Source organism: Schistocerca nitens, chromosome 4 (genome assembly GCF_023898315.1).
Source record: "Schistocerca nitens isolate TAMUIC-IGC-003100 chromosome 4, iqSchNite1.1, whole genome shotgun sequence".
In the NCBI taxonomy this organism is placed as follows: Eukaryota; Metazoa; Arthropoda; class Insecta; order Orthoptera; family Acrididae; genus Schistocerca; species Schistocerca nitens.
Window position 1 is genome coordinate 113,525,969 of NC_064617.1, and position 23,030 is coordinate 113,548,998.

The 23,030-nt window shown below is 43.6% G+C and overlaps 1 protein-coding gene across 1 annotated transcript in view; it reads left to right on the forward strand.

The window, feature by feature from the left end:
* The window catches only part of LOC126253187 (uncharacterized), a 237,491-nt gene extending 215,741 nt beyond the window's left edge, over window positions 1-21,750 (forward strand). Inside the window, exons 7-10 of the mRNA XM_049954351.1 lie at window positions 6,005-6,319; window positions 12,474-12,630; window positions 12,821-12,993; window positions 19,583-21,750. Of these exons, the coding sequence (XP_049810308.1) occupies window positions 6,005-6,319; window positions 12,474-12,630; window positions 12,821-12,993; window positions 19,583-19,695 (758 nt within the window). The 3' untranslated portion in view covers window positions 19,696-21,750. The remainder of the gene's footprint in view (window positions 1-6,004; window positions 6,320-12,473; window positions 12,631-12,820; window positions 12,994-19,582) is intronic.
* Window positions 21,751-23,030: the final 1,280 nt, after the last annotated feature.

The following is a 23,030-nucleotide window of genomic DNA, read 5'->3' on the forward strand; positions in this document are numbered from 1 at the left end:
CGCCTCCAGTGGTGTCGCGACAGGCGTGAATGGAGGGACGAATGGAGACGTGTCGTCTTCAGCGATGAGAGTCGCTTCTGCCTTGGTGCCAATGATGGTCGTATGCGTGTTTGGCGCCGTGCAGGTGAGCGCCACAATCAGGACTGCATACGACCGAGGCACACAGGGCCAACACCCGGCATCATGGTGTGGGGAGCGATCTCCTACACTGGCCGTACACCACTGGTGATCGTCGAGGGGACACTGAATAGTGCACGGTACATCCAAACCGTCATCGAACCCATCGTTCTACCATTCCTAGACCGGCAAGGGAACTTGCTGTTCCAACAGGACAATGCACGTCCGCATGTATCCCGTGCCACCCAACGTGCTCTAGAAGGTGTAAGTCAACTACCCTGGCCAGCAAGATCTCCGGATTTGTCCCCCATTGAGCATGTTTGGGACTGGATGAAGCGTCGTCTCACGCGGTCTGCACGTCCAGCACGAACGCTGGTCCAACTGAGGCGCCAGGTGGAAATGGCATGGCAAGCCGTTCCACAGGACTACATCCAGCATCTCTACGATCGTCTCCATGGGAGAATAGCAGCCTGCATTGCTGCGAAAGGTGAATATACGCTGTACTAGTGCCGACATTGTGCATGCTCTGTTGCCTGTGTCTATGTGCCTGTGGTTCTGTCAGTGTGATCATGTGATGCATCTGACCCCAGGAATGTGTCAATAAAGTTTCCCCTTCCTGGGACAATGAATTCACGGTGTTCTTATTTCAATTTCCAGGAGTGTAAATGGTTAGGCTTCATAGCTACACACAAAACTAAAAAATGACTTCAAGTCTCGGGATATCTTTGTCAAACACATGAGATGCATTCGCAGTTGCGAATATGGACAACCATCAGTTATACTAACGAAATGACAGTGAAACTTTGTGCCGGGCTGGGACTCAAACTCGTATTTCCACGTTAGTGCAAGCGATCGCCTTGCAATTTGGCTATCGGAGCCCACTTTTCGGCAAGGCCCAAACTTCCATACGTCGTCAACCAAGTGTAAAAAAAAAAAAAAAGGAAGGTTCAAATGGCTCTCAATACTATGGGACTTAACTCCTGAGTTCATCAGTCCCCTAGAACTTAGAACTACTTAAACCTAACCAACCTAAGGACAACACACACACATCCATGCCCAAGGAAGTATTCGAACCTGCGACCGTATCGGTCGCGAGGTTCCAGACTGTAGCGCCTACAACCGCTCGGCCACAGCGGCCGGCTAACCAAGTGTCCACAACCTGCACTCATACACCCATTATTTATAGTCCCATGCGATATGCAGTGCCTTTGTTCATAAGGACGAAGGAACATGCACTACAGCCTGATGCATGTCTGAAGGAACATTCCCTCGCACTCCTGAACAATACAGGCACTGCAGTACCGTATTGATCCGCCGACATCGGCGAGCGACTTTCAAGTAAAATGTCTCTCCTGTACGGGAATGCACTTAATGGATGTACGAGTACAAGTTGTGGACACATGGTTGACGTGATATGGAAGTTTACGTCTGGTCTTGAAGCCTGTACGGATAGCCAAATGGTAAGGCGGCCGCCCGCGATAAGAGTGAAATCCGGATTCGAGCTCCCGTCCCGCACAAATTTTCGTTGGCGTCGTTTCATTATACAGCTGACGATCGTCCATATTCGCAACTGCGAATGCATTTCTTGTATGTCATAAAGGCTCTAGTCACCGCAGAGTCAATTCCTTTAGACATGTATGCACGTCCGAAGGAACTTTGCACCGTAATTCGGAACAACACAGGCATTGCAATATCGTCGTTCTGTCAAAGTCTAGTACACGAGTATACTCGGGATTTTATTACTGGCGATCTTCAAAATTTTGTAGCTCATTACTTTGAGCTTTAAAAGCTCTCTTTGTGTGTGTATATGTAATGCCATTCACCAAAGGATGGTTACGTATAGACTTCTCTGTGTGCCTGTGTTGGATCGAATTGGGCTATTCCCCTCCAAGTGTATTTTACTAACAAGGAAACCTCCCCATCGCACCCCCCTCAGATTTAGATATAAGTTGGCACACTGGATAGGCCTTGAAAAACTGAACACAGATCAATCGAGAAAACAGGAAGAAGTTGTGTGGAACTACGAAAAAATAAGCAAAATATACGAACTGAGTAGTCCATGCGTAACATAGGCAACATCAAGGCTAACATTAGCTCAGCAGCGCAGTGGTCCCGTTGTTAGCGTGAGCAGCTGCGGAAAGAGAGGTCCTTGGTTCAAATCTTCTCTTCGTTCAAAATTTTAATTTCTTTATTTTCGCAAAGTTATGATCTGTCCGTTCGTTCATTAACGTCTCTGTTCACTGTAATAAGTTTAGTGTCTGTGTTTTGCGACCGCAACGGTAAACCGTACGATTAGTAAACGAAAGGACGTGGCTCTCCAATGGGAACCGAAAACATTTGATCGCAAGGTCATAGGTCAACCGATTCCTCCACAGGAAAACGTGTCTGATATATTCTATACGACACTGGTGACGGCATGTGCGTCACATGACAGGAATATGTTGTCGACCCACCTAACTTGTACACTTGGCGAATGGGTAAAAAGATTCTTCTACCTTACCCGATTTAGGTTTTCTTGTGGATGTGATAATCACTCCCAAAAAAGTGATGAAAACATAAGAGTTTGTCACATGAACTGAAAAAAAAATTAAATTTTTCACTAGAGGGAAGACTTGAACCAAGGACCTCTCGCTCCGTAGCTGCTCACGCTAACCACGGGACCACGGCGCTCCTAATTCTGAATTAGCCTTGATGTTGCCTATCTTGCACATGGGCTACTCAGTTTGTATATTTTGGTTATTTTTTCGTAGTTCCACACAACTTCTTCCTGTTCTCTCGATTGATCTGTGTTCAGTTTCTCAAGGCCTATCCACTGTGCCAACTTATAACTAAATCTGAGGGGGGTGCGATGGGGAGGTTCCGTTGTAAGCTCCTGGTGGTGCTACTACAAACAAGAAATAGTCAAACGACTTTCAGAGAGCAGCTCTGCCAAGTCTTTGTACCAGTACCTAGTGCAATGATTTCCAACCTGGGCGTAATTACCCCCTGAACGTAAAACGAAATTTTCTGAGGAGTAAAAACTAAGCGATTCGTTCTGTTTGTCACGAAACTAATTTGTTTTCAGAAGATAATTACTGTTACTACAATTTTATAAAACTGTAGAATTTACCAATACTTACGTTTTCTCAAATAGTAGCATTAATTCGTTGGAGGTTACATGTTCCTCACGCTGTCTGCCCACTACTCACATACGCTGTGGTTTGTCCCGTACATCGCTGATAAAAGTGAGAGATACACGTAACAAATGGTAAATATCTCAAGAGAATGTCTTCTCCAAGTTGTAGATGGTACCTGCAGTAGTACAAAAATTACTTTATTGGTTGCTTGGTTGGTTTGGGGAAAGGCACCAAACAGCGAGGTTCAAATGATTCAAATGGCTCTGAGCACTATGGAACTTAACAAATGGTTCAAATGGCTCTGAGCACTATGGTCATCAGTCCCCTAGAACTTAGAACTACTTAAACCTAACTATCCTAAGGACATCACACAACACCCAGTCATCATGAGGCAGAGAAAATCCCTGACCCCGCCGGGAATCGAACCCGGTAACCCGGGCGTGGGAAGCGAGAACGCTACCGCACGACCACGAGCTGCGGACTGGGACTTAACATCCGACGTCATCAGTCCCCTAGAACTTAGAACTACTTAAACCTAGTTAACCTAAGGACATCACACACATCCATGCCAGATGCAGGATTCGAACCTGCGACCGTAGCAGCAGCGCGGTTCCGGACTGATGTGCCTAGAACCGCTCGGCCACACCGGCCGGCAAAACAGCGAGGTCATCGTTCCCATCGGATTAGAGAAGAAAAGGAAAAGAAGTCGGCCGTGCCCTGTCAAAGGAACCATCCCGGCAGTTGCCTGAAGTGATTTAGGGAAATCAAGGAAAAACTAAATCATGATGGCCGGACGCGGGTTTGAACCGCCGTCCTCCCGAATGCGAGTTTAATGTGCTAACCACTGCCGCACCTCGCTCTGTAAATTGCTTCATTACTCGCTTGCGAAACAGATAAACTAATTGACAGCACGACGCAGCCGTAACTACATATGGGATACAATACCGCTGTACACAGTATTGTTATTATTATTGTTATTATTATTATTATTAGTGGCTGTGTTCAGACAGAAAGGATTAACAGCTTGAAGTCTTGCAGTTACTGCCAATTCAGAAGTAAGGAGTGCAGCAATCAAATGACTTACGAACAGTAAGCATAGTGCACACATCTTAACTAGGTTGATTTTAAATGGAGTTGCAGTGTTCAGGTCAAGCAAGTGCCGCAATGGAGAGTAGTACTGCAGGGACGTATGTTTTGCAATTAGTGTCTACCCTCACCGTGGATAATTAACCGTTTTATCTGAGAAGGAGCTGTGGGTAGCACTCGTGATGCAGCACGAATTCCTTCGTCATTCATTCAAACACACACACACACACACACACACACACACACAACCAAATATCATTCGTCTTTCATCGTTTTAAAAATGGGGGTGTTCCAAGGAAAGATTTTTATTCTAGTGTTCAGTTAGCTGCTAAGTTTGGTGACAGTGTGGGGGAGGGAGGCAACAGGTGGCAGGGGGTACTGGCTAATGGCTGATTGCACTCAGGGGTATTGGTCTAAGAAAGGTTGGTAACCACAGCATTTTGTACGTTTTATTTTTACCGCCAAAGTACCGGGTGATCAAAAAGTCAGTATAGATTTAAAAATAAACCACGGAATAATGTAGATAGAGAGGTAAAAATTGACACACATGCTTGGAATGACATGGGGTTTTATTAGAACAAAAAACAACAAAGTTCACAAAATGTCCGACAAATCTCTTGCGCGCGTCGTTTGGTAATGATCGTGTGCTCAGCCGCCACTTTCGTCATGCTTGGCCTCCCAGATCCCCTGACCTCAGTCCGTACGATTATTGGCTTTGGGGTTACCTGAAGTCGCAAGTGTATCGTGATCGACCGACATCTCTAGGGATGCTGAAAGACAACATCCGACGCCAATGCCTCACCATAACTCCGGACATGCTTTACATTGCTGTTAACAACATTATCCCTCGACTACAGTTATTGTTCAGGAGTGATGGTGGACATATTGAGCATCTCCTGTAAAGAACATTATCTTTGCGTTGTCTTACTTTGTTATGCTAATTATTGCTATTCTGATCAGATGAAGCGCCATCTGTCAGACATTTTTTGAACTTTTGTATTTTTTTGGTTCTAATAAAATCGCATTTCATTCCAAGCATGTGTGTCAATTTGTACCTCTCTATCTACATTATTCCGTTATTTATTCAGTTTTCAAATTTATACTGACTTTTTGATCACCCACTAGACGTATTTTTGTTTGTCAGCAAAGTTATTGAAGCTTGCGAATCAAGACTTTCTCTGCGAATCTCGACGATGAAGTATTCTCGGGTTATCAGCCGAGTCTAGGCGACGTTCTGCGGCTACGTTTCAACAACTTTCCTACTTGTCATCTTCAGGCGAAGTGCAGCCGAGTCGAGGCGTCGATCTTCAGTTGCGTTTCGACAAGTTTCGTACTTGCCATCTTCAAGCGTAGTAACTTCTCCTCAGCGGGCGTCTTGCACGGTTCCCCCCGTCGGAGGTTCGAGTCCTCCCTCGGGCATGGGTGTGTATGTTGTCCTTGGCGTAAGTGAGTTTTAGATTAAGTAGTGTGTAAACCTAAGGACCGATGACCTCAGCAGTTTGGTTCCATTCGAACTTACTACAAATATTCAATTCCCCGCTTCTGCTGAAGGTGACAAGTAAGAACCTTGTCGAAACGTAGCCGCAGAACGACGCCTCGACTCGTCTGATAACGCGACAATACTTCGTCATTGTTGACCTCTGTGGCTAAGCTGCCGCGGCTTCGGCCGGGCTGGCTTTATGCAGTGCCCGAGCCGGTGACGCAGGGAGAGCCGCTGACGGAGAGCGTGGTGGCGCTGAGCGGCGTCAACGTGACGGTGGGCTGCCGCGCGCCCGTCTCGCTGGGCTCCTGCTGGTTCCGACACCCGGACGGCTCGCTGGTCACACCGGAGATGTTCGGCCTGGGCCGCTACGGCTACTTCGGCGACGGCCTCTCCCTGGGCTCGTGCAGCGTGCGCTTCACCGCCCAGCCGCGCGACTCGGGCCGCTGGACCTGTTACATGGGCGTGCCCGACCACATCGACGGCGACCTCTACGCCACCGTAGACGTCCAGATCATAGGTAAGTGCGCTGCGCGCCGCCGACCGACAGCGGGCGAGGTTCAAAAATAGGCCAGGTACCAGTTTGACTCGCGCACTGACGGTTCCATACGAACTTAATCTCTACATATAAATGGCATTGTCGTAACTGGAAACATGTCTCATCGGGAGTGCCACAAGGATCAGTCTTAGGCCTACTTTTGTTTTCCTCATACACTACTGGCCATTCAAATTGCTACACCAAGAAGAAGAACAAAATTACATTCTAGGAGATAGGTTAACTCCCGACAAAAAAACTTTCTCATCAACATCGTTTGGTTGCAGATGACAAGCTACCTGTAATAGTTAACACACAAGAGATCCAGAAAATTCATGCACACCAAATGTAAAGGTATTTACAACAAGAAACGCTCTGTTGTTTGAACTAAAAATGCACATAATTTTATAATCATTTAACAAAATGTTCACATTTCAGAATAAATGATGATGGCACAGTGGTGCAGAAACATGTTTGGGTACTGAGAAAAAACGGTGTTTTGCATAACTGGCGGACCTCACATCCAACAATTTTAACTGCAAACACGGCCAATACAAGGTGCTGCAAAACAAAATGATGAATATCAATATATATATATTCTGTACTCATTAGATCGTTCATTCCGTTCAGCAGATCGTGTAATTCTTATCGTTCCCTCTTGGTCCTTGAACATATTGTATATTACCTGTTTTTCCTTATAACTTACAACCATTTTTTCTAGAATTTCCAATATTTTGCACCATTTCACATTGTAGAATGCTTTTCCAAAGTCGACAGATCCTATGAACGTGTCTTGAGTTTCCTTTAGTCTTGCTTGCATGATCATTATTCACGTTTATAGCCGTAATTCAGCAAAGAATATATGGGCAAAGACTTTCGGATTCGCCCTCGAATCACCTATAGACGTTTATCGCAAAGTCTTTGAAACACTGTGCGTATAACGTCAGTTGTGAATAATTACCGAAAATTAGAAGTTCACAGATCTGTAGTTGGTTTCCCCTTTTATCTGTTTTAACTGATACCTATTGTTGTTTGATTTATTTTGATAGTCGTTATGTAAAATAGTGATCAATTGTTTGTGCCATGCAACTAAGACTGCCGAAAATACACTTCCCCTAAAATATACAGTTGCAGTGAAATGTCTCCCACTATCAGAGAAACTTCTAATCAGTACCAGTCATTGAGCAGTGGTGAAGTACTTGCTACCGATGTTTGAATGTCGAGAGGTGTAGAGCTTCAACACGATGCCACAATTCATCAAGAGTAGTGACTGGCGTATTGTGACGAGCCAGTTGCTCGGCCACCATTGACCAGACGTTTTCAATTGGTGAGAGATCTGGAGAATGTGCCGGCCAGGGCAGCAGTCGAACATTTTCTGTGTCCAGAAAGGCCCGTACAGGACCTGCAACATGTAGTCGTGCATTATCCTGCTGAAATGTAGGGTTTTGCAGGCATCGAATGAAGAGTAGAGCCACGGGTCGTAACACATCTGAAATGAAACGTCCAATGTTCAAAGTGCCATAAATGCGAACAAGAGGTGACGGAGACGTGTAACCAATGGCACCCCATACCATCACGCCGGGTGATGGCGATGACGAATACACGTTTCCAAAGTGCGTTCACCGCGATGTCGCCAAACACTGATGCGACCATCATGATGCTGTAAATATAACCTGGATTCATCCGAAAAAATGACGTTTTGCCATTCGTGCACCCCGGGTTCGTCGTTGTGTACACCATCGCAGGCGCTCCTATCTGTGATGCAGCGTCAAGGCTAAGCGCAGTCATGGTCTCCGAGCTGATAGTCCATGCTGCTGCAAACGTCGTCGAACTGTTCGTGCAGATGTTTGTTGTCTTGCAAACGTCCCCATGTGTTGACTCAGGGATCGAGACGTGCCTGCAAGATCCGTTACAGCCATGCGGATAAGATGCCTGTCATCTCGACTGCTGGTGATACGAGGCCGTTGGGATCCAGCAAACCCACCAATTCCACATTCTGCTAACAGTCATTGGATCTCGACCAACGCGAGCAACAATGTCGCGATACGATAAACCGCAATCGCTATAGGCTACGATCCGACCTTTATCAAAGTCGGAAACGTGATGGTACGTATTTCTACTCCTTACACGAGGCATCACACCAACGCTTCACCAGGCAACGCCAGTCAACTGCTGTTTTTGTTTGAGAAATCGGTTGGAAACTTTCCTCATGTCACCACGTTGTAGATGTCGCCACCGGCGCCAACCTTGTGTGAATGCTCTGAAAAGCTGATCATTTGCATATCACAGCATCTTCTTCCTGTCGGTTAAATTTCGCGTCTGTAGCACGTCATCTTCGTGGTGTAGCAATTTTAATGGCTACACACAATAATTCCATTCTGTATGTTTGACGCCCAGTCTTATCCCCGCAGAGTCGGTATGTACATGTGCGAGCACCTTTCACTACAGAGAAGGCGTTCAAAGCAACCACATTGCATTTTCAAACACTTCGCCAGTGGCTGGATCATACTTTGCTGAACCCTACACAACATACCTGCATCCACCATTCCCAAATCGGCGTGCAAAAGAGCTATTAGACCATGTACAGCCGTGGGTGGAATACCATAAACTTGTATCCGCAGTGGCGGCCAGAACAATGGACCTCCACGATCAATCCATTTCCCTGGAAACGCTTCATTTAAATACACTCCTGGAAATTGAAATAAGAACACCGTGAATTCATTGTCCCAGGAAGGGGAAACTTTATTGACACATTCCTGGGGTCAGATACATCACATGATCACACTGACAGAACCACAGGCACATAGACACAGGCAACAGAGCATGCACAATGTCGGCACTAGTACAGTGTATATCCACCTTTCGCAGCAATGAAGGCTGCTATTCTCCCATGGAGACGATCGTAGAGATGCTGGATGTAGTCCTGTGGAACGGCTTGCCATGCCATTTCCACCTGGCGCCTCAGTTGGACCAGCGTTCGTGCTGGACGTGCAGACCGCGTGAGATGACGCTTCATCCAGTCCCAAACATGCTCAATGGGGGACAGATCCGGAGATCTTGCTGGCCAGGGTAGTTGACTTACACCTTCTAGAGCACGTCGGGTGGCACGGGATACATGCGGACGTGCATTGCCCTGTTGGAACAGCAAGTTCCCTTGCCGGTCTAGGAATGGTAGAACGATGGGTTCGATGACGGTTTGGATGTACCGTGCACTATTCAGTGTCCCCTCGACGATCACCAGTGGTGTACGGCCAGTGTAGGAGATCGCTCCCCACACCATGATGCCGGGTGTTGGCCCTGTATGCCTCGGTCGTATGCAGTCCTGATTGTGGCGCTCACCTGCACGGCGCCAAACACGCATACGACCATCATTGGCACCAAGGCAGAAGCGACTCTCATCGCTGAAGACGACACGTCTCCATTCGTCCCTCCATTCACGCCTGTCGCGACACCACTGGAGGCGGGCTGCACGATGTTGGGGCGTGAGCGGAAGACGGCCTAACGGTGTGCGGGACCGTAGCCCAGCTTCATGGAGACGGTTGCGAATGGTCCTCGCCGATACCCCAGGAGCAACAGTGTCCCTAATTTGCTGGGAAGTGGCGGTGCGGTCCCCTACGGCACGGCGTAGGATCCTACGGTCTTGGCGTGCATCCGTGCGTCGCTGCGGTCCGGTCCCAGGTCGACGGGCACGTGCACCTTCCGCCGACCACTGGCGACAACATCGATGTACTGTGGAGACCTCACGCCCCACGTGTTGAGCAATTCGGCGGTACGTCCACCCGGCCTCCCGCATGCCCACTATACGCCCTCGCTCAAAGTCCGTCAACTGCACATACGGTTCACGTCCACGCTGTCGCGGCATGCTACCAGTGTTAAAGACTGCGATGGAGCTCCGTATGCCACGGCAAACTGGCTGACACTGACGGCGGCGGTGCACAAATGCTGCGCAGCTAGCGCCATTCGACGGCCAACACCGCGGTTCCTGGTGTGTCCGCTGTGCCGTGCGTGTGATCATTGCTTGTACAGCCCTCTCGCAGTGTCCGGAGCAAGTATGGTGGGTCTGACACACCGGTGTCAATGTGTTCTTTTTTCCATTTCCAGGAGTGTAGTTACGCACTTTCATTCCAAAGTGCGGCAGCGCTGAAACTATAGCTGTCACTGAACACCACATGGGACGGTTTCAATACGTTAGGCAAAGGTATTGCAAAGAAACGTACGATAAAGCGACGTATTCAACTTGTCCGGCAAAAGGTAAGGGAACAAAAGCACTCCACAATTCTAGCCCGCAGGTTTATGCCAAAGCGTGCCTGAAAGCCACGTTCATGGATGACATGTGGGTGTGTTCCGACCAATAATGCTTGTTGTGGAGGTTGAAAATATCTTCACGAATCAAGCTGGATTCGTCAGTCCATATCACATTTATAAAACGTTCGTTATCTTCCACTCCTACCTGGCGAATGCGGTCTTCTGACCGCTGGTGTTGAGTTAACGTGTGGTGATACGGACTGCAGATCCTCATCGTGCAACAGTTCAACAACCAGTGTTTGAGACATCTGTTCAAAATGGTCCCCTAGAACTTAGAACTACTTAAACCTAACTAACCTAAGGACTTCACACACATCCATGCCCGAGGCAGGATTCGAACCTGCGACCGTAGCAGTTGCGCGGTTCCGGACTGCACGCCTAGAACCGCTAGACCACCGTGGCCGGCTGAGATATCTGTAACTGCCTTACAATATCACAGGCACTTCGTCGAAATGACTGGTCAACGGTTGCTGGAATCGCGTTCTCTGTTTTGGAGTACGTCTAGTCCTTGGGCCACCTTTGTATGTTAATTGTGGAGGAAGATTACCGGTTCCCCGAAGGCTTTGCTCCAGGCGACGAAAACCATTCTTAGTGGGTTGGCGTGCATACGCATGAGCAAGAGCAGACGCCTGGTTATCGGATTTACCCAAGCACCAAAAATATGTCGACGTAATCACCGTTTGTGTACACCATCGGGAAGCCGTCCTAGATGAATCTCACAGGAGGACCATTTATAGATGTGTACTGCAAAGTTAGTAGACACATGCATGCAGTTTAACGGATCCCTTGTCATCCAAACGACGAGAACTAGCGACCGGAAGTAAAAAAAAAAGGTCAACGTGGGTTTGATGTCCCAGCAGTCTGCTCAGTAAGCAACGACAGATGGTACGGTAGCGTAGATTGCTATACGTTCCTCTGTACACTACGATATGCTGCACAATGTTGTGGCGTAACCAGCTAGTCACGCCACACTGAGGAGGAAGCCGAAAGGCACGCGTACACACACGCCGACTGGCGTCAAGTCTGGAACAGGATAAGTTATGACTGCTATAAAGAAAATACGTAGCTTTGTAATATACTTAACTTTTAATGCTTCCTTTGGTACATCTCTCTTGACTATACAAATGAGACTCGTAAGATACATGCACTGATACAATTGGCGCCTTGCTAAGTCGTAGCCATTAACTTAGCTGAAGGCTATTCTGTCTCTCGGCAAATGAGAGCAAAGGCTTCGTCCGTATAGTCGCTAGCAACGTCGTCGTACAACTGGGGCGAGTTCTCGTACGTCTCTCGAGACCTGCCGTGTGGTGGCGCTCGGTCTGCGATCACACAGTGGCGACACGCGGGTCCCACATGTACTAATGGACCGCGGCCTATTTAAGCTACCACCTAGCAAGTGTGGTGTCTGGCAGTGACACCACACACAATGTGGCAATATTACCAGCTCCTCGTTTTCACATGTGTTTTTGAGATGTACCTGACGTGATTTTGCTAGATAAACTTTTGTGTTGAGTCTGGGTGAAGAATCGCATGCCGACCTCCAAGTACAGCATTTTTTTCTTTACGTTGTATGTCCTTCGTGCTGCAGCTGTGTGTAAGATTCATACCATTTTGTAATGACCTTATGTGATAAAACTTAAAAATAAAACAATAAAAATACTTTGGCTGGAAGCATTTCCATGGAATTTTTGTGTGTAGCTAGGAGTTCATTATTTGTTTTCAAGAAACAATAAAAACAGCTTTACGCGTGTAGTACTTCACTAGTTAATTTGTTGCGGCAAGATACGTTTAGTTGAATTAGAACAAATTTTCGTACAGTGTTTCACATTTTCAGAGGAACCTTTGGAGGCGATACAGAAAGAAGTTGTTGCCACGGAGCGAGGACATACAACAATAGGATGCAGATCTGTTACTGGGGACGGGCTGAACAACTGCCGCTTTGTTCATCCGAAAGGCTGGGGCATGACGTTCAGCGGACAACAGGATGCGAGGTATGTTCAGCTGTACGAAAATTTAATGAAGCAATGAGTGCACATAAAAGTGTGAGTGTAATGTCCGTATGAAGTTGCTGGTAAATTAGTTGAATAAGGAAATTTTCAAACTGAGATCTACGACGTTGATGATTACATCACAGCTCAGTTTCAGAAAATATTATTATTCGCAACATTTTTTTTTCTGCAGTGCAGTCAAGGGCAGATATAGATATGCTGGAAATGGTCTTTCCCATGGTGAATGTTTCCTGAGAATTACTGACGTGAGAGAAGAGGACTTTGGGGAATGGGTATGTGCAGCTGCATTGGAAGGACAGGAAGTTGGAGAAACATTGACTATAATAAACATTATCGAAGAAGGAGGTAAGGAAATTGTATCTAAGTATTTTAGAACATTGTGACCACAATACTATAGTCAGATTCAGGATTCTGATTTAATAACGAGAAGATAAGGACCTCTGCTCAGAAGAATATAACGTAACAGCAAAAACACCAACAAATGGTATAACGGGAGTACGAATAGTATAGTAGAGCATAAAGTGATTATTGTGAACAGTTCATTCATAGGATTAAACATTCCTATTCATTGTCAGTTACAAATGGTTTTTTTTTTTTTTTAAGAAATGTATGATGTGAAAAGATACACTACTGGCCATTAAAATTGCTACACCAAGAAGAAATGCAAATGATAAACGGGTATTCATTCGACAGATATATTATACTAGAACTGACGTGTGATTACATTTTCACGCAATTTGGGTGCATAGATCCTGACAAATCAGTACCCAGAACAACCACCTCTGGCCGTAATAACGGCCTTGATACGCCTGGGCATTGAGTCAAACAGAGCTCGGATGGCGTGTACAGGTACAGCTGCCCATGCAGCTTCAACACGAAACCACAGTTCATCAAGATTAGGGACTGGCGTATTGTGACGAGCCAGTTGCTCGGCCACCATTGACCAGACGTTTTCAGTTGGTGAGAGATCTGGAGAATGTGCTGGCCAGGGCAGCAGTCGAACATTTTCTGTATCCAGAAAGGCCCGTACAGGACCTGCAACATGCGGTCGTGCGTTATCCTGCTGAAATGTAGGGTTTCGCAGGGATCGACTGAAGGGTAGAGCCACGGGTCGTAACACATCTGAAATTAACGTCCACTGTTCAAAGGGCCGTCATTGCGAATAAGAGGTGACCGAGACGTGTAACCAATGGCACCAAATACCATCACGCTGGGTGACACGCCAGTATGATGACGACTAATACACGCTTCAATTGTGCGTTCACCGCGATGTCGCCAAACACGGATGCGATCATGATGATGCTGTGGGCAGAACCTGGATTCATCCGAAAAAATGACGTTTTGCCATTCGTGCAGCCAGGTTCGTCGTTGAGTACACCATCGCAGGCGCTTCTATCTGTGATGCAGCGTCAAGGGTATCCGCAGACATGGTTTCCGAGCTGATACTCCATGCTGCTGCAAACATCGTCGAACTGTTCGTGCAGATGGTTGTTGTCTTGCAAACGTCCCCATCTGTTGACTCAGGAATCGAGACGTGGCTGCATGATCCGTTACAGCCACGCGAATAAGATGCCTGTCATCTCGACTGCTAGTGATACGAGGCCGTTGGGATCCAGCAAGGCGTTCCGTGTTACCCTCCTGATCCCACCCATTCCATATTCTGCTAACAGTCATTGGATCTCGACCAACGCGAGCAGCATTGTCGCGATACGATAAACCGCAATCGCGATAGGCTACAATCCGACCTCTATCAGTCGGAAACGTGACGGTACCCATTTCTCCTCCTTACACGAGGCATCACAACAACGTTTCACCAGGCAACGCCGGTCAACTGCTATTTGTGTATGAGAAATCGGTTGGAAACTTTCCTCATGTCAGCATGTTGTAGCTGTCGCCACCGGCGCCAACCTTGTGTGAATGCTCTGAAAAGCTAATCATTTGTATATCACAGCATATTCTTCCTATCGGTGAAACTTCGCGTCTGTAGCACGTCATCTACGTGGTGTAGCAGTTTTAATGGCCAGTAGTGTATTATTTTTAGCAACGATCAGACATCTTCATTTACAGTTACACGTATTATTTGCAAACCACCGTTAGGTGCATCGCACATGATACTTCTCATTGAATCACATGTTAGGGTTTCGTTTGGCTCCAATTGCATATGGAGTATGGGCAACTGTGCATACTGTCATCAGTTTAAATTTGTATTCGTGGTAGTTATGGGAGCATTACTCAGGGAGGATGGGGGGAGTGTATTTGTAAATTCTTCACTTAATATTGGTTGTTGATACTTTATAACGGGGCTTTCGCAAGACAGTTGGCAGCATTTTCGTGATGCTCTTCCAAGTGTCAAAAGAATATGTGACCAGTCATGCAGCCAAACTTCGAATGTTTTCAGTATCCGCAGTTAGCCCTACTTAATATTGGTCCCCCATACCTGACCAATATTCCATTGTGAAGTAATTCGTACTTAATGTTGCAAATAAGGCCGTAGGGGATTCTTTAACACTAAAGATGCGCTGCCCATGGGTGTCAAGACTGTGTGTGAGGGTAGGAACGAGCGCCTCCATGCCCTGTATACTGACGGTCTTACTAACGCCTCCTTAGGTAGAGATTACCCACCAAACCTAGCCCGCACACTGTATCCTATGCCAGGTTTGTTTGTGTTTGTGTGTGTGTGTGTGTGTGTGTGTGTGTGTGTGTGTGTGTGTGTGTGTGTGTTTTTCTGTTCTATAGCGTCATCGGTGAATCAGTCTCAAAGGTAGCAAAATTTTCAGTCCTCTGTACGTATTAACCGACAACTCAACAGCTTAACTCCATTACAGGGTATAGAAAAATTTCTGCTATCAGTCACAAAAGAAGATTATTTATTCGTCACACGACAGGTTTCGGGCTTGTACCCATCCTCAGGTGTTGATACATTCACGTACACGTTTATATTGCTAGAGATCACTGTATAAATACAAAGTAAATTATTTGCTGGTGACTAAAGAGATACAAGTGGAACAATTGTAAGTGGCAGGGGAGCATTTGTCGAAAATATATCTGTGCTTACATAAAGATGAAGCATGATTATTATAATTACGCCGTGGTCACAGTTTTTCCATTTAATAGCGGTGGTAAAATCACGGTTGACTTGAGACTTCAGTCAAGCCCACAACCAATAAAGTCACGGAACGAGGTCTGTGGACCTTGGAGGCCAGGCATGACGTAAGTGGTAGCTCAGCACTCGATCCTCACCAACGACAAGAGATCTTTCACACGTGTTGCAACATCGGGTGGAGCGCCATCCTGCATAAAAGTCGTACCTTCCAGCGCGTGTTTATCAGCCAGGCTGGTGATGAAGCGATTCTGTAACATACCGGAGTACCTCGACCATTGACAGTCTTTCGAGCAGTAACCCCGTCCCCCCTCCCCCAATTTCCTCGAAGGTATCGAGTCCGATCATGACTGATATGGTAAATCTACACCTACCGCAACTTTGTCGTCATGGAATGGGGTTTCCATTACAGTTCTAAGACTTTCGTTAGCCCAGATTCTGCATTGTTGCAGACACACTGAGTGTGACAGGGCTTCGTCCGTTTACATGTTGCACAACCAATCGTCATCCTCCCACATTGTTTGAAGTGCCCACATCACAAATGCTCTCGGTGTCAGAAAATCTGTGATTAACAGTTCATTGTATAGTGATTCTCGTGTTGCTTTAGTGACGTGTTGCTGTACAGCGCCAACTGTTGGCTAGTTTTTGCATTCTTTTTTCGTTTCAATAAACTCCATGTGGTTTCGCACACATGTGTCAATTTATACCTCTCTGATTACATTATTCCGTGAGTTACTGCATTTTCAAATGTTAACACACTTTAGGGTCACCCTGCGTATATAATAGAACTCAGTGGAATGAAGTGGAAATAAGATAAGGATTTCTGGTCACAAGAGTGTTAGATAACGTCAAAAACAGCGGAAAATGACATAAGGATAGTGGGATTCAAGGAGGGTTATTACGAACAGTTCATTAAGAGGATCATTCTCATCGGTACCGACAGAAAACCAACACCAACAACAATAGTTCAAATCCACAAACAGAAGTAGAAGATTAAGACATAGAGGGAGTAAATGAGGGCAATCAACACGTAACTGAATGTGTAAATAGATGAAAATGTAATAACTAATGAGAAATGGAACTGTATATTAGGGGAAGGAATGAAAGGCAGTGTCGCGAGAGAACATATGCTGGGTAGCAGCAATGAGAGACGAGAAAGACTAGCTTATTTCTACAGCATATGTCAATATACAATAGCGAATCCTGTTCAAAAATCACAATAGGAAATGTATACTTGGAAAAGGCATGCAGAAAAGGGAAAATTCTTGCTTCAATACGTGATGGTCAGACAGAAATTCTGAAATCAGATATTGGATTGTAAGGTGTATCCAGGAAGAGTTATAGACTACTAGGTACTCCGGTATGTTACAGTTTGGAATAGTGAAGAATAAATTGAAGTTTGAGAGAATCATCCGGAAATGCGGAAAGAAGTGGGATCTGAAGTTCTAATAAATGATGAGGTGCGTTTGAAGTTCTCTAAGGCTATAGATGCTGCGATAACGAATACAAAATAGGCAGTCCATCTGAAGAGGAGTGGATATCTCTGAAAAGGAAATCATAGAATATAGACAGACATGAGGAAGGTAATTACAAAGAAACCTTGTGTAACAAAACAAATACCTCAGTCGACCGATGAAAGAAGGAAGTGCAAGAATTTCAGGAAAAAACAGGAATACAGCAACGAAAGTTACTTAGGTATGAAGTAAACAGTAAGTGAATGGAAACCGATACGAAATGGTTGCAGGAAAAATGCAAAGAAATCGAAAAAGAAATTGTCACTGAAACGAATGATTCAGCTTATAGACAAGTCTAAACAGCCTTCGCTGAAATTAACAGCAAAGATGTCAACATTAAGAGTGCGTGAGCAATCACTGATAAGGGAGAGAAGGGCTATTTGATGACGTCATAGAATAAGAAATGGGTGTCGTCATGCATCTCATAGAGGATCCAGTATTAGAGACTGAGTTTCACAGAGTTTTGGAAGAACTGCGATCAAATAAAGCAGAAGGGCTATAAAAAATTCCTAGTTGGACACAAGAGTAGCATGCAGGAGAAATAAAAATACATCTGAGGGGCTATTAAGTGACAATTACTTTAGCTTTAGGAAAGGTAAAGGCACCAGAGAGACAATTCTGACGTTGCGCTTGATAATGGAGACAAGATATGAAAAATCGACAACGTAAAATGGACCGATATATTTGAAATTCTCGGCAAAATACATATAAGCTATAGTGAAAGGTGTGTGGTGCAGCCGGCCGGTGTGGCCGAGCGGTTCTAGTCACTTCAGTCCGGAACCGCGTGACTGCTACGGTCGCAGGTTCGAATCCTGCTTTGGGCATGGTTGTGTGTGATGTCCTTAGGTTGGTTAGATTCAAGTAGTTCTAAGTTCTAGGGGACTGATGACCTCAGATGTTAAGTCCCATAGTGCTGAGAGCCATTATATGTGTGGTACACAATACGTGCTGGCCGAAACTATCGGAAACCAATCTAGCTCTTCGCGTCTGAATTACTTCGATGTCATTACTTTGATGTCTTCCTTTACTCCGACCCGATGGGAGGTCCCAAACACTGGAGCAGTACTCAAGAGTGGCTCGCAGTAGTGTTCTATACGTGAACTCCTAAACAGATGAGTTACATTTTTCCTAAAATTCACCCAATCGACCAAAATCGACCGTTCGCCTTCCCACTACCGTTCTTATGGACTCGTTTCATTTCAAATCGTTTTGCGACGTTACACCCAGATATTTAAATTTTGTGTTAAATACAATAAAACCGGTTGGACACTGACCAAAAGGGGAAAAAAGGATCTCACTTTTATATTGTTGAGCTTTATCAGTATTCATTATTGCGATTGTGTGTAAATAATGAAATTTTAAATATCAAACTTTTGCAATAAGAAAAATTTCTCAGCAAAACTACGTCGAAAGAATTAGTGAAACTCATATTACTGCATGGATAATAATAATTTCGGAAATATTATGAAGTATTTTTTATATTCACTAAGTTACTGTTCTGTGAAAGGAAACTGAAAAAGTAAAAAGAAAAGTAGCTTTATTTACTCTGTAAGTGATACCAGAGCAAATGGGTTTATGTTTAGTCAATCTAATGCATCCATGCAGAAATCGTGACGCATGTGATGCAAACAAGTAAGTGTTAATTCGTCATTCACATTCATGTGTGACTCTTGAGTGATTATCAAAGCTTCGCTTTTCTATGCTCAACGGAATGCATCACAACAGGTTTGTGATAGTATCAGAAGTATCATGAACTTTATATTACATATTGGTCTGGAGATCAACATAAGTGTTGATTTTGATATCTTGAACAGCATAACTATGCTTGTTACTAAAATGCGATATTTAATTCCAATAGCTGTAATATTATTCTTAAATATTGTGGTATTACTTAATTAGAGACTAAACATACTTCCAACTAAATGCAAATATACCTTTCAAATAAATGTAAATATTAGATCGAGAGCTATCATACACATGGAGTTACTGTGTTGATTACATTCTGGTTTTGTTTCATATGTGTTGTTATAGAGCATAGCAAAGCATGTATAGCTATTTACTTTCTTAATTTATTTGACATCTCTATAGTTCCACTTGTAAAGTATATATATAGTGTGTGTGTGTGTGTGTGTGTGTGTGTGTGTGTGTGTGTGTGTGTGTGTGTGCATGCATGTTTCATAGAATTTTACGAACTAATTCAAACTGTTATATATTACTCTATTTAATTACCTCAACAATTCATTAAATTCTGCATCACTCTTAAAGTATGTATATATCAAATTTTCTTCTCACATTGATTCTTATATTTCTCTCATTGCAGGTCTCAGCACTGGTGCAATTGCTGCAATAGTTTCAATATGTCTGGTTGCATCTGCTGTTGGAGTAGCTATGATTCTTGGATATAGAAAGAGAAGAAAAAGTTCTCATGTGTAGTATTTGTCGACATTGAACAACAAATGATGACAGCAGCTGCACAATACTGCTGCTCTCATATACTGATGATAACATTTTCAATGAAAAATACCAAACTGTGCTTTATGTCTCAAATGCAACCACATGAATTTCAGGATTCGTCAAGTTGATCTTATTGCGAAGAATCATTCAACTAACTTGTAAAAACCTGATTTATGAACTGTATAGAAAATGAAAACATTGTGTAAAATTTTTGTCATATAAGGAAGTAGATTTCTCAGTGAATTTCAGCGGTGACACTTTCTTGAATTATCAGCGGTCTGTTATCTAAATGATAAAACAAGAAAATTTCATTTGATTTTCAGATGTTTACAACAATATTAAACAAATAACTGGTTACTATTGTCTCTGTTATAGCTATAATACAGCTGTGGTTATTGTTATCGTAGTCTTAAACAGTCAGCAAATTTGTTAACAACTGTTCAAAAATGTTACAATAACTGTTATTTTTTAAATTTAGAGATTTTGTAGTGTGTAACAAATAATTTTTATCACGTTATTTTGGATACTGCAAAGGTTGTATGATTTTAATCGTATTTGAATATCTTACATTATAGCCTGCCAGTCAATTATCATTCCACTGCCATGACTCATTTCAGCTAAAGGAAATTCAACAAATACCAAACTGAATTTTTAGCAAATCGTCCCTTCCATGATAAACAGAAATAAATTGAAATACAAATGTGTAGTGGGAATAGGCTTGTTGGCAAAGACATCATAGTAGCAGGAAGCTAAACTCAAAATATTGGGAATAACTGAACAACTGCCGAATGAAAATAATATCTTAGTCGAGAAAGACATAAGAAAAGTAGTGAAGAAAATTGCAAAGGTTGGCAAATAGGGATACAATCTAAAAAGAGAGAGAAAGGAAAGAAAAGAGATTTGACGAAGTCAGTTGTGAATGATGACAGTAAAAAAAATCTGCAGAAGCATTTTATAACTGCTAAATGAAAAGTCAAACATAAACAGAATCACAATTCTTTCAGTGCTGCCTTCAACTACATTATACTTCAGTGTAATAACAAAGATTATTACCCAGCATGCAAGTGATTTAAACAGTGAACATAAATGAGTTCTTCGATACAGCATAAAACTCATGTCAGCAAGCAATATCTTCAATGGCGATAATACAATATAAATGTGGACTGTACAAATACAAGGGAAGACAGTACAAGTACTCCACACATTGAGATGTAAGATGACAAATAGGTATGGGCTGAGTACAATTATCTGGAAGTGATTTATGTATTTATATCTGTTGTTTGTGCCACAGTTGTTCAGCTTTTTTTGGTTAGTTCTAAGATAAACTTAATATAATTTCCAATACACCTGTAACAAAAAAAAACTACAAAAAATAGTCAGGTTTCTACATTTTGGCTATATATTGATTTAATAACAATTCAGGTGGGGAGGGGTGGGGGAGGCAGAACAAGGAGGCACTATTCTTAGCACTACTATGTAAATATTAGCTTAAGAGATTAAATAATTACTTCCCAATGTTGTTCCAACCATGACCTCTAAATTTGGTGATTATGCCCTTCTATTTGTTCTTAAATAAAGTTTGTAAATAAAGCTTCCAAACTCTAAAGGGACATTTTACCAGATGGGAAGCAGTAGATTAACTCGTTAGTAAAATATGATTCCTGTAACTTTTTTTATTCAAACAAAGTGGTAAACTTTACCTGTAATTGAATATATACATAAAGGAGTCATGTGGGCAAATGTCTTTGATAATAAAGAAAACGTTAATTACCTTCACAGACTTTCATCTCATGTTTTTCATTAATCGTAATGAGGAGTGTGTACCATACCTAAATGAGTTTACTTATAGCACCTGAATGGACTTACTTGTACCTGATATCATCATTACATGTTTTAATGTAGTGAATCTTGAATATTATTTTCGCTATAGTCTAAGTTCCAGCTGAATGCTTGTCTGAAATTATTTGAAAAGTCAGTATTCAGTTCCTTCTTGGACTATTAAAAGTAGTGTGTGACTGATAAATTATTGTAAAATATTATAAATAATAAAACTTTTGTGTTTTTTTATAAAATGGTTGCATTTTCTTGATGTAAAACATAATAGCTTTAATATATTTTATATGATCTTATCAGTTATGTATACACATTTCGAATGCAATATATCAATGCACCTGCTGAAGTCAAGATTAAAACATTTCTTGAACAGTAAAGTTCTATGTCATTTAGGGAATGAATCCAAATTCAAGCTCTTAATAGAACTGTTTGAAACCTTATACCCAATGTATATTTTAAAGACTGTGCTTCTATTGAGTAAAAATCTCTCGGTGTACATGCCGCGTCAAATCAGAATAAAACTCCAAGCTTTCGACCACTACCTCCATGGTCGTCGTCAGGGCTAAAACTGACTGTCGTGAACTAGCGAGGTTCCCACTTTTATATGCAAAGGACGGCTTCTGATTGGCTGGAATACGTCAGCGATATGGCGCGTAGTGAAGTGGTGCCCTCTACTTCCATAGATGTAGTTGCTATCCCGCATTGCTTGCAGCGCCATCCCTTGAATCAGGAGGTAAAGTGCGAGAAGTTTTTCTCTGCGATTTTTCTTTATCCAGTGCACTCTTCCAAGTGTTGCTAAGTGCATAGCCGTTGTCTCTATTAAAGTTATTATCGCTAAGTCTAATTTCGACTGCTTCCCGGATCACAGAGTCCCAGTAATTCGATGTGTGGGCTATTATTCTGGTTTCTTCAAATAAAATCTTATGCTTGTTAAGCAGGCTATGTTCAGCCACCGCTGATTTTTCCAAATACCTGTATTTCAGGTGGCGTTGGTGCTCGATGCAGCGGTCGGCAACGGTTCTTACAGACTGGCCCACGTAATTCTTGCCGCATTCGCAAGGAATAGTATAAATTCCCGGCACTCTTAAGCCGAGACTATCTTTGACTGGTCTCAACATTTCCTTAATTTTCCTAGGTGGTCGGAAAACTGGTTTTATTCCTTGCCTCTTCAGGACTCTGGCTATCTTGCTCGTTGTAGCACCGCAAAAAGGAAGCCGCGCTATGTGTTGGTCCTCTTCTTGTATGTGGCCGGCATCGTGTCTTACTTTCTTGGACAATACTGATTTAATTTCACCGGCAGAATAACCAATCCTCTTGAAAACAGTCGTCAAATGGTTAATCTCGGGACCGAGGTGGTCCTTGTCGGAAATAGTCCTGGCTCTGTGTACTAAAGTATTCAGCATAGCTCTCTTCTGAGACGGATGATGGAAGCTATGGCTATGCAGATATAAAGTCTGTATGGGTTAAATTGCTTAAATTGG